Raw genomic sequence first — 13,484 nt, 5'->3', positions numbered from 1 at the left:
AAATTATTCAAAATGATTCAACTTGTTTATAAGTTAATACTCTTAACCAAGATAATTTATTCCTTATGAGTAAATATTAAAAAATAATTTTTTTTACACTAGATTGATGACATGAAAATAATGGAACTATTGTACGAGGAAGCCAAAGCGAATATTCTAGATGGAAGATATCCTTGTGAAATAGAAGATTGCGAAGTGTTAGCTGGAATTCAAGCACGACTTGAATTAGGTGCATTTGATATTCATATACACACACCAAATTATTTTAGGTAATTTTTTGATTTTTGACCCTCTAATGTTTCGACTTACATTGTAATAGTGCAGAATTCGTCTTAATTAATTTTTTTAGCTGATTATTTTTGCATAGTTATGAAAATTATAAAATAATTATGTGATGTTTAAACATTTATTATTAAATTAGTATGAATTATTACTATAGGACTAGTAAAGCAGCTTTAATACAGCTGGATAAGCAATGACATAGCCTGTTTCATTTGAAATGGACCATGTCATTGGTTTGCCAAGCAACACAACCAATATTTTATAAAAGTTATACTAAATCACATCTTTAGGCTGTATGTACATAGAAACTATAACTATCACTATAACAACAGAAAAGTGTTTCAACACTTTTCTGTTGTTACAGTAGATGTAAATGCAGGAGACAAAACTGAATTTGAAATCTAATACGAAAGCAATGTAAGAACATTACTTTTTTGGAACTCTCAGTTTAAACATTTGAATTGTATTGGTTTAAAACCTGAGAGAGGCCTCTAAATTGGCCAAAAATGTTCAATGTTTTATATTTATTTATTTCTATTATAGAACGAGACTACAAGATTATCTTCCTGCTCATGCCTGCAAAAGAGGATGGTCGTTCTTTGGTTTCGGTTCAAAAACTGGCCCAGAACATAGAATAATCGAAAAGTATAAAAATATATCATCTAATACGACGACATACAAACTTTTAAGAAAATATTTAGAATTTTGTTGGGCCCTTCCTTATTATGGGTATGATTCATATAAATGATTCAATTATTTATAGTAAAAATGCATTAATGTGTATTATTTTGTTAATTAATGATATACAAAGTCTTATTAATTATACATTTAAGAAAATTATTTGAATAAAAGTAATCATGATTTATGTAAAAGAATTTTATTTTCTTATTTATATAATTTTGTAATTGCAATGTCAGTAACGAATACATAAAATCAATATATTATTCTCTTTTGTGATTACAGGAGTGCATTTTTTCAAGGACAAGTGGAAAGATCAGTGAAAGGTATATCGGCATTAATTAATCATTATGACATGCCAATATTAATTGCTATCAACAGAGAAGGAATTCATTTGATTAAACATAATGAAGCTGTAAGTAGGAGATTGATACAGAATCAAGAATTTTAGTATTAAAGTAAGAAATTATAGTTTATCCTAACTAAGATACAAATGTGGTTCTGAATTAGGTAGTTGGACCTTATCAGAACTGTAGACCATGCCCACAGGAGTAAAGAAAAGTCTTAAGGAATCAATGGTTTATGTGACCTTTCATGAGATAACCCCAAAATACCTATCTGGAATTTTAAAGACCCTAAAAACTGGGGTAAAATTTAGAAATGGAAAACTCTGGAAATATTTCTCAAAACGATGCTAAAAATCAAGTGCTTTCCACTTTATTAGAGATGGCTTAAACCGTGTAAAACACAATAAACATCATTGTACCAAGGTATAACTACTACCAAGGTACTAGTACATACATCTATATATATTATACTGCTATATCTTCATTGCTGCATTTGTACCAAAATTAAAGCATATCAAAATATTATTTATATATATATATGTGTGTGTGTGTGTGTGTGTGTGTGTGTGTGTGTGTGTGTGTGCGTGTGTGTGTAATTAATGTTTTGAAATGTATCTGTTTCCACTTACTGAAGATTAGTATTGAGAAATTTCAATACGATAAACCAGTAGTATCAAAAAGTATCCATAATTGGACTATAAATGGCATAAATCTGAACTGCCACACAGGGCAACTTAGTCACTATCAAAGTATTGTCCTTGGGAACAAACATACTTTCTTTGTTTCAGTAATTCTGCCATTCTTCAAAGCATTGCTGGAAGGCTTTTTTAGGAATGCCGTGCAGATAAGCTATCACATTGAGTTTGATGCCATCTGTCATTGGAAAATACTTATCTTGAAATTCTGATTTTGTTTTAAGGAACAACGAGAAATTACACGCTGCAAGATCTCAGGAATTTGGTGGCTATGAGAATACTTTCTGTCATCAGAAAATTTGTTCCTGTCATCACTGTATGACTTGGAGTGTTATGCTACGTTTTGGTCAATTTATCCACATACTCCTTTACTGTCAAATGAGAACCTGAATGGGTGTGGATGTGCTTAAGGTTCCAGACTATTATACATCACTAGTAATACACTTGTGTGAATCATAGTTTTGGTACTACAAACAAATTTCGTGAACTTGTTGATACTACTGGTACTTATGTTTATTTCTTCTTTTTTAAAATTATAGGTAAACATATCACATTTTTGGTAATTTTAATGATTATTTTGAATATTCTAAATTTCTGATAATTATTGTTTATTTAATAAAAGTCTACTTTGGAAATAATCTTACAAAAATTTGTAGGATACATAATCTCAAACAGATTTGAATTCTCAATTCTCTCTCAATTTGCAACTGCATTGTCAGCTAGTTATACTATCAAAACATTTTCAGTTGGATCAATTTCAGACACATTAATAATAATATAATGATTATTTATTGCTGTATTAACTAAGAAGGATAAATTTAATGTTAATTGGATATGTAATGTAATGCATTATCTAGATAGACTCCATGTTTTTACTCATATCATATTCGAACACATCTGTGTTTAAATGTAATGTATCATTTGTTTCATTAAGTTTAAATAACATTTGATTTATATATTAGCCTGAAGATGGCCATTGAAAATGGTCAAAAACATTTGTTTATTTTGCATTAAAGTGACTGACTGCTGATTCAAAAGGCACATATCTTTCATGAAAGTAGAGAACTTCATGTAACCATGTAGTCAGTGGCACCCAAACAATGGGTACATTCCAGTATGCATCAAACAGCATGTCATTGAACTGCAATGTACAAAAATGTGTTCCAATATTAATCAATGAGTTCACCGATGCACATGGCACCCATCAGGTTGTAGATATGGTGAACACTGATGAAGCAATATGGCCACCTCCAAGGTTATATTTAGTGACGTTATAAAATAATCATAAAAATCAAATAAGATGGTTAGCAAGTAATGTTATTTAATCCCATATGTTGTAATTAAATATAAGATTATTTGATGATTTAAAAAGTTTTTTTAATACGTTTAATTGAAACGTATAGGCTATGTCGCTAGTAGTAAGTAGAAGACTATGCTTGAAAATGGAGTATGAAATGTTAACGTTTTTGTACAGACAGATGTTTGTTTAGGTTTCATCATAGCAACAATAGCAGCTAATTAAAATATTTCATTATCATCATCATTTTTACTATTCATCTGTATTAATCCAAAATTATTTTGACAAAATAATTCTGCAAATGCCAATATAGTGCTGTTTGCTTCTGCCATCTTGTTAGTTGCCAGATATTCTAGTAAAAGCTTGTTAAATTGTTCACTGATGCATGTCCGAGACTGATGCATACTGACCTTATGACTCCAAGCCAAATCCAGCCACAGCACATATTAATCCAGCATACAAACATATTTGATACATCACTTATAAATAATAGAAATACAGGTACTCCTCACTTTATGACCAAGTTCCGTTCCAACGACTACGTCGTTAAGCGAATTGGTCGATAAGCAAGTTTATTTGGTTATCTGGTGCTGTAGAGGTTTTTTTCCCCCAGGTAAGAGAGATGACGACGATGAAATAGAAGTTGTACCTTCAAGGGCGGAGGTCTTGGATGTAACAGTCGAAAATAAACTCGTAACTGTGGTTTGCATTGTAATCTTTTTACTTGATAAATTTCTCTATAGCACTTCAAAAGTTCACTCATCCCACATTCATCTTTATGTGAAAACGTTCAGTATTTGGATCCATATCCTCAAGTTCCAACATAGCCACATTAATTTTGGAGAACACACCAGCTTACCCATGTACTGTGAATTTCTTTTTCACTTCTTCAGTTCTTTCATCTTCTTCCTCTTCCAAATACTGCATCGCTTCTAACTCTATTAAATCTTCATTCGTTAGCTCTCCATCGGCATAATCCACTAATTCAGCAATGTCTTCCACTTCAACATCTAAATTAAGCATATTGGCAAGGCCTGCAATTGTTTAAATTACATCACACTGACTAAAAAAAGTGCATACCAAGCCTATACTATGCTCAGTAAGCATGTCACCAATTGCCACTGATCGACACTCAAGCTGAGAAAGGGGATTTCCCGAATTTCAGGTCGAAACTCGATTGGTCGTAAGTGCGAGTGGTCGTTAAGCAGATAGGTTGTAAAGTGAGGAGTACCTGTATGCCTACTTTTAGTATATATATAGAATATACAAATTTTGTAATCCAACTACATACAACTTATGCATAATTTTACCTATTATTTAAAAAGTTTGGTTTCCATTGATTTAGTTGATTGTAAAGAAGTTGAAATTTTTGATAATAATGTAAATAAGATATAATAAATTGTTACTAATTTTAAATTAACTGGAAATAATTTTCATGTATCTTGTTTACATTTTAGAGTGGTATTTTAAAAATTAATTGAATCAATTAATTTAAAAATTAATTAGTTATTTTTTGTAATATGAAAATGATTAAGAAATTATATATATCGTTCTTATTTATGATATTTTATAGGTAGTTCTATTAAGTTTGCATTATCAGCAGTTTTCTTGGGATTATGCTAGTCCACTTCAAGCCAACAATTCAGATTGTTTACCTTGCCTTTTTATACAGTTTCATATGCCCGGTACAAGAAGACAGGAATCTAAACTACTGCAGATATTTTCTCGCCAGGTCGGTAATTAACAATTGTAATAATAAAAATAAACTATCTGTTGCTTTTGAAATTTCTATACGTTGATTCACTATTAACATTTTCATAAGCTTGATTTAACTATTTTACTCTCAATTACATAGAAACATAAGACAAAAATCAAATATAACAAAATGTTTTACATCTGCGATTTAGAATAGTATAATTAAGTATTAATTGAGCTAGTTTAACTATAAAATTAATGAAATTATTTAAATATATGTATGGTACAGTCTATGTAATTTGTACATTTGCTAGTTTAATACATCCAGTAATCCAACTGCTACCAATTTTCACTAGTTCAAACTCGAGTTCCCACTAAATTTGAGCATCTTCCCACTAAATGTGGTGCGATATTGATCCTGAGCTGAACACCTGAACTTGGGCATGATATAAAAGATTGCTAGGCTCAAAATTTTAGGCTGCTCAAAAAAATGTACAGTACAGTATCTTATAACACAATACTGTATAAATACTGATATAAAAATCAGTTTCCCAAAACTTCCCATCAAAAATACTGTATCTCCAAATAAATTTAATGGGAATCCATCAACTTGGTAACATTAATTACCAGCAATGGCGGAGCACTCAACAAAAGTCATTTTGTCGAGTGCCTTGCTATCATTTATTATTATTATTGTATTATTGTTACTATTATAAATGTTGGTATTATTGTATTTATAATGGCACTATAAATTATAGTATTTGTGTTCAGAAATGTTTTGAAAATACTTCATTCCATAAACTTTTTGGACATACCTTATGTACTTTTATTTGACTGACTGTGCTGTAGGTATGTTTATGCATTAATGCATTGTGATGCCACTGTATGCCATTACAGTGCTACAAATCTTTCAGCTTCATTATAATCTTACAGGACCTGTTATTGAGTGGAACACCATTAAGTGGCACATACCAGCATATACATGTAGTAAGAAAATGTGTATTTGTAATGATATTAAAAGAAGATAATATAAGATTTCCTATGGAAATCTGAATGCTGATAAGATCCAATATCAGAAACTTTCCAACTAATCCAGTCAGATACTTTCTTGTATCCATGCTCTAAAGATGTTGGTAATAAATGAAACCTGAAAGCTCATCGGTTTAGATAATACAGGTATCCCTTGATTAATGTGGTTAATTAATCCTTCAATCCTACCGCATATATCAAAATACGATATCTATGTTAAGGAAAGACAGCTGGTAAAGCTGCATTAATTAAAACTTCTGCCGTGTATAAAAAGGAATTGTCGTAATTAATTTTGCATGTCAATCAAATCTCATGTTAAGCGGGGATACCTGTATTCATTTCGTTGACTAAATATATAAATTCAAATTCAGTATGAAGAAATAAAAGTTCATAAATCGATTTAGTTCTTTCAGATCCAGACTCTGGACATTCATAATTGTCTAGTTTGCCTAGTTCTGACTAGTCCTGTTTTTAGGAAAAAATTCAAACATACCTTTAATAAATTTATAATAATATTTGTATAGAGTAAATGATTAACTGTATCAATGTGAGTAATTCATAATTTTCTTTTCAGGCATTTTTAATGGATAAGTTAATATGTGCTTTTGTAGAAGAATTGAAGAAGCAGAATCCTTGGAGAGATCAAGTAGATCATTTATCGGCAACAGATCCACCGGAAGACGATGGTTAGTAATAAATGAAATTTCATTATTTAAGATTTTTAATTAGAAAAAATTTAATTGTTGGTGAGATAAATTTCAGTTCTTTGTGCACTGTACTGTACATGATAATGTTTTGTTCGTGGAAAATTTTTTTTTTAACCAAATCTCGTATACCCTTCGTTTTAAAACAGTTGCCGCATTTCTTATGTTATATCAAATAAAATGCCAACTTAAAGAGAACAAGTAACTTTTATTTATTTGTGGTAAAATGAACATTTATTTTCAACATTAATGAATTAGTTTAGTTAATATTTAAACTTTCTTTGGCTTTTAATACAGCCTTGGGATTGCAAGTAATTCTTCTTGAGAGGTGATTTTCCTATTTAAGTTTTTCTTTATTTGTGTGTGTAATGTTAATGTGTAATTTTTACTTTTTTTTCTTAAAGTTTCAGTTGTCGTTGCTATTTCTTGTGCTAATATGGAATGACAACAGGTTCATTTTTGAAAGCCTCATATTTTACTTATTTTTAACTTAATTTATCTTTTGACACAAATTATAATTTGTAAGGGTAATTTGTAAAGGTAAGTTAAGTTAAAAGCTATATTATTGTTTGATGAAATCATTCTTTTTTTTCAAATAATGAACTAATGCAAAAGCTAATGCCACAGCATGTTAACGCCATCAAGCTCGTGATAAAGAGAATCTTGATTCCACCAAATAATAGTAGTTTCTTAATGATTTTTTTTTTAGCATTTTTCCTCTTTTTTCTCATTGAACTTCGCAGATATCCACAGATTCACATGTGCACTGTGTGGCAACTATGTAAAACTTCAAATGTTCATAACTTCTGATACATATATCCTGTGAAAAAATGCTTTAGATAAAAGTTTGTTTGTTTTTGATATAGACTCATAATATGCAATAAAATAATGAGGGTTTCCTTGTAAAGAAATAAAGTTGACCCCATTTTCACCAATTGTAGTGCCATTTATGATGAAATTAATAGCCTATTTGTAGCTTCCTTAACAGTTTTAATTCAATGATTTTTCTGTAGGATGTGTATTTTTTGAGTTAATTCAGTGGATTGATTAAAATCAGTGGCGTGCCGTCATTGGAAGCGATGGAAGCACCGATTCCACCTTCCAATGACCTTCCCTTGTATTTTATAAAATATAAATTTTCATATTTTAACGTACTTTGATTAATTAACATGTTATTATACTGCATTATGTATCTTTTACGAATTTCTATACTACATGTGAAAAAAAAACGATAAGATTGCTATTGTATATTCGAATAATTCAGTGGCGGAAGGAATGTCGAAACCGGGTCAGTTTCTAATCAGCCAGATTATATAGGCATTAGCACATGCGGTTTACAGAGCACCAACCTCACCCGGTTTAGCTGGTAGAAGCGACACACGCGTACGGAGTCCAACTTTATAACCCGGACCAGTTCTGAGCTGTTAGCCGCCTGCCTGTCAACTTCCAAGCAGCCAGATTATAGGCATTGGCGCATGCGCTTTACAGAGCACCAACGTCACGGTTTAGCTGGTAGAAGCGACACACGCGTAAAGAGTACGCGACTTTATATCCCGGAGCGGTTGTGGGCTGTTAGCCGCCTGCTAGATATTCGGCCACCCTCGCCCGATTATGTGAATCATGAGCAGACTAGATCAACGGCGGGCAACCCGCGGGCCAGCTACGGCTGGCGAAAAGTTTCTATCCGGCCCGCGAGATCTTTAATAGATTATTAAATTGGAAAAATAACTAATTAATAGTTATTTTTCCAATTCTTTGTAATTTTCGAAAACGATAAAAAAATAAATGTAGTAATTAACTTTTTATTTATTTATTTCATATTTGCAGACTAAAAAAATTACGAGTCACAAGAAGGCGTCAATTAACTACTACGGCGCGGAAAAAAACGTAAAATTTATTCTGGCCCATGTTATAAAAAGGGTTGCCCACCCTAGACTAGATTTATAACAACCCAACCGATAGGAGTTTACTGGCACGTTTTTATGATAGTTCTGTATAGTTGACAGGAGTTTAAAAAAACTCCATTAAAATATTTGATATATTTATTCTGCATTTATTCCGCTCTCCCATCTTATATTACTTACGGATTTCGATGTTAAACCGGTGATATTACGATTTAGTATGTCCCATCTGTAAAGGGATGCAGAAAAAACGTGTACAATTCTAGTACAGTGTTAAAAATTAACTGTTACTTTGGCAGCATCATTTACAACCAAATTTAATGAATGAGACGTACAGTACATACAATGGTACAAAAAAAAGCTCTAGAATTTATTTTCCTTAAATTTACGATTTATATATCCGTTGTCATAAAAATTTGTCTTTCCACTGTTTTCCCAAGACTACAGATATTCAGGTACAAAGTAACTGGTTTCGACTTATTTCTACTTAAGAAGTGACTAAATAATTAAGAGATTAGGGAATGGGGACATAAATAAAATCCTGTTGAAAGAGCCAGAATTTTACTTCAACAAAAGCTTAACAGAACCAATCACTCGCTCAGTACAGTGGGAAACTGATTTCCGTGTACACCTGGTATTAAAACGAATTAGTTAGAAAACGAATGACTATTAAGTTTAACATAGTTAGATTTTTACAGCTACGGTGAGAAACGTTTAAAATTTACAACAGCCCTGTGGCGTCCTTTGAGATATACTAGTGATGCGACAAAAGAGGCATTTGACATTGACCGGTATCGGCACCCTCGGGATTTGGCACGCACACACTCACTACACACCTACCTGGACCGTCACTAGTTCCATCCATTAGCTACTCGTATCAAGATATTTGACTAAGTGGATTGTTTTAAAATTTAAAAAGTAAAGAATATTTTATGTTATTTTTATGTACGTTTCTTTACAAAGCTATATTTTAATTATAATTTTCTTTAAAAGTATATTAATACAATTGAACAATATATTGTACCAGGTATGTATATCCACCGCACATTTTATTTCACCGAGTAAGTTTTTATAATTTATTTTTAATTTTAGCCCTTATATCGTGGCTAGCGATTCAGAATGTAATTGTGATATTAAAAATACATTTAGAGAAGTCTACAGTTTTTACTGGCTTATCGAACAAATGAATACGAATGGACCCTAGACCAGTGATTCTTAACAGGGGGCCGCGGCCCCTGGGGGTCCATAAGAAGTTTGCCGGGGGCCGCCAAATTATGCAAAATTTCCTTCAGAATATAATAAAAAGAAAATTGATGTATAATCCGAATATCGTATTGAAAAGTGAAATAAGAAAGATAAAGTTTTCCTATTTAGTTTTTATTTATTTATTTTGTATTTCTTCCTACATACAACTTTGTTAGTACAGAAGAAATAAATGTAAATATGCTACTTACACCGCAGTATTTACTTCTTTTATTCCAAAGCAATTTTAAGAAACTATTAATGCTTGGAATTTTAAAAATAATTAGGAAAAATAGTAGGCTTTGAAAATTTAAATATTTTTGCAAAAGTTATGCAAAATCCTTACCACAAGTGGGCGTTTTAGTTTTAGTTTAGTTTTAGCATCGACATTGGATCGATTTATCGACATGTTTCTTATTTTATTTTCTGTTAAAAATTAATGAGTTTTCATGTTTAATTGTGAAGTTTGAATGTTATTTAAATAGATAATGAAATAATAAAGTTATGATTTACATTTATTATATAAAAAATAAAGCAATAATAAAAAAATCAATTTATTATAGATAAATTATCAAATTATCAAATATAAATTATTATTAAAAAATGGGGGTCACAAAAAAATTATGAAATATTTGGTGGGCGGCGAGTATAAAAAGGTTAAGAACCACTGCCCTAGACCATCACTGACGCGCAATTAACCAATTGCCCCTGGAAGTCGGCTTCTTACAGAAACACAGCTTCCCTGTCATCAAATGTCACGGCACGCCACTGATTAAAATGAACTACTTCGTATATTATTCTCACTTATTTTTTATGCATAAAAATTATTATTTAACCTTACACTTAGATAAATAATGCTAAATCCAATTTTAAAGCAAGTGTTTATATTATCTGACAGAAAATACTTTGAAAAGTACACAAAAATGTAAAGCTGTATAAAAATAAAAGCAAAGGGATCTGTTATTTATAAATTTTAAAAAATTAAAAAGTCTAAAAAATACTTAAATTTCTCCTTTAGACTAGCGAGTTAAAATTACTCAGTTTTTCCCATCTTCGAAGAAACTCAAAACAGACAAGTGGAAAGAATTGAAGTTAACAATCATCTCTTACTTTATTAAACCTTTTCATCATATGCATTTCACTTTACAGCCTCCTCAGTGGTCATTTCGTTTAACATTATCTGTGCTCTTATATTCAACTAACATATCTTAGCATACACCTATGCTGACTCCCGTATTCAAATTAATGGTGTTTGCATAATTATTAATACAATCGTGTTCCACAACACATCTTATAAGCACATTTTCTATTTTATACAATATTTTTATATTATTACAGTCAATAGTACAGGTTTTATTACAACAATGTTGATACCAGGGAGATTCTATTCTTTTCGGTCGTATTGCCGCTTCGTGCTCTTTCAGTCTTATTCCGAGTTTTCTTCCTGTCTCGCCGATGTAAACCTTCTTATCTGTACATGTGTATTATAGTTTATAAACAACTCCGGCCACATCCAAAAGATTCTTCTTAATCGTAGTGTTTCCTCTATTAATTAAATAAATACTTTTACTAAATCTATTACTTTGTTTTCCTATCAGATTCACTGGGTGGTTACCTAAGAAATATTTATATTTTTTATATGGTTTTTTTAACATAAGGGATTTTAATAAATACATTATCAATTTTTCTATTTTTAACATTATATCTATTATTAACGTAAAGGTCGTGCCATTTATATATGAGTTGTCGTGGATAATCGTTTAACAAAAATTTCTTAAAAACATCTTTAACTTCAAAATCTATATATTTTTGTAAAGATGTTCTATTATATATTTTCTGCATTACCATAAGAAATACGTTTTGTTTAATTTTTTCAGGACAGTATGATCTGTAGTTGACTACCATATTGATATTATGTGTCTTTTCATACTTACGGAACAATACTTTTTCTTTCTGTCTCATTATTATGACATCTAAGTATTTAATCTCATTACGTGTCTCATCTTCGTAAGTAAATTTGATGTTGTTGTTCGAAGTATTCGCATAACTTTCAATGTTCCGTGCTGTAGTAATATCAGAATCATATAAAATTAGTATGTCGTCTACATACCTCGCATAGAAGACTATACCTTTAAATGGGAAGATTATTTTATCAATTGAGATCATACAAATTTCTGCCAACTTCGGGCCCACAACCGATTCCATTGCTGTGCCATCCTTCTGGCGATAGTACTCTGTTGAAACTGCAAAATAGTTATTTTTAAAGGAAAAATTTATAAAATCCAAATGTATTGAAGGGTACGTCGACTTCACGTCTAAACTAACTAATCTGAAAGAATCTTTAATTTGGCCATATGATAGTCTTGAGATTAATTGATCAGTATTCTTAACACTATATTTAGAATGTGGTATACATTGTAAATAATCTTTAATATAATGTTCTAAGTTATACATTACAGTATGCGTGAAATCAACCAATGGTCTATAATGCCTATCTACTTTGCGAGTTTTAAGTCTGATGCCGAGTTGAAGGGTTCGTACATTACTAAAATCTCCTATTTTCTTATATTCTTGAATCGAAAGTTCTTGTTTATGTATTTTTATCAACATACTTAGTTTCTTCTTGATTTCTTAATTTGTATTCCTTCGTAGAAACTATTCGTTCTTTCTCCGATTGTAAATCTGAATTATTAATTGTTATGAGGGCATGAGACTTATCTGTTTTAATGATGGATATGTTTTTACCTAGTCTAAAGAACTTTAAGTATTTTTTAGACGTTTTAACTTTTTAAAATTTATAAATAACCAATCTCATTGCTTTTATTTACTTTTTATACACTGTAATAATTAAGGATAGAAAGATGGGAATAGAAGAACTGAAGCAGAGGGTGGATAGATTGAAGACTGGTGTCAATTACTTCAAGTGCTTTTTACATGAGCAAAACACACCAATGACACGACAATTTCCGATGTCTATCAGGACCAGTATTTGAAATGGTGACATATAAAAAATAGAATGATATACATAATTCTACAATGACAATTGAGAATATTGAATAATTATTCTGACATTGTCATAATTCAGCCCAATAACTGCTAAAGTGATTGATGGCGGCTTGTTTTGCGTATTTAAAAAACTATTCAAATTTTGTATACCAAAAAAATAATGTGTAAGAATGTAACATTAATTTAAAAAATAAATTTATTTGGTATATTTCATTGAACTTTTTTTTCTCATTTAGTGTTTCCCATATCTCCAGCAAAGCTGTATTCAGAATTATCTCTAACAAGAAACTTGAAGAGATTAAGTTTGGCAACGTTTAATGAAACAGGTGAATATTTTTAATAATAAATAAATTTTTATTTATAAGATGAAAACTACATTGATTACAATACAGTTAAATGGAAGTCACTTTGTTATATCTTCAAGAAAATAGAATAAAAATATGTAATACAGTGAAATAACTGTAATTAAATATTTCTTAACATCTGTGGTTGGAAATTGTTTTTTAACAGTTTTTAAAGCTTTTAAAAATAAATGACTGGGGCAGTTGAAGTGTCAGACTACAGCTTTTAGACTTGAATTTGAGCAGACAACCCCAAAAATCTTTTGC

General features: G+C 30.6%; 1 protein-coding gene across 3 annotated transcripts in view; it reads left to right on the top strand.

Moving 5' to 3' along the window:
- Nucleotides 1-13,484, top strand: part of Bili (FERM domain-containing protein 8 Bili) — a 49,636-nt gene that overhangs the window by 21,583 nt on the left and 14,569 nt on the right. For 2 of the 3 annotated variants that reach the window (XM_067268043.1, XM_067268046.1), the window contains exons 7-12: nucleotides 103-269; nucleotides 826-1,011; nucleotides 1,246-1,375; nucleotides 4,873-5,031; nucleotides 6,598-6,709; nucleotides 13,113-13,202. In XM_067268043.1, the coding sequence (XP_067124144.1) occupies nucleotides 103-269; nucleotides 826-1,011; nucleotides 1,246-1,375; nucleotides 4,873-5,031; nucleotides 6,598-6,709; nucleotides 13,113-13,202 (844 nt within the window). Of the gene's footprint in view, nucleotides 1-102; nucleotides 270-825; nucleotides 1,012-1,245; nucleotides 1,376-4,872; nucleotides 5,032-6,597; nucleotides 6,710-13,112; nucleotides 13,313-13,484 lie in introns of those variants that run through there. The other variant, XM_067268045.1, reaches the window with a different exon arrangement.

The sequence above is a fragment of the Centruroides vittatus genome, unplaced genomic scaffold, assembly GCF_030686945.1.
Source record: "Centruroides vittatus isolate TY-2023 unplaced genomic scaffold, ASM3068694v2 contig_3129, whole genome shotgun sequence".
Classification (NCBI taxonomy): Eukaryota; Metazoa; Arthropoda; class Arachnida; order Scorpiones; family Buthidae; genus Centruroides; species Centruroides vittatus.
The sequence above is the reverse complement of the archived record's forward strand: the minus strand, read 5'-3'. Positions and strand labels throughout refer to the sequence as shown.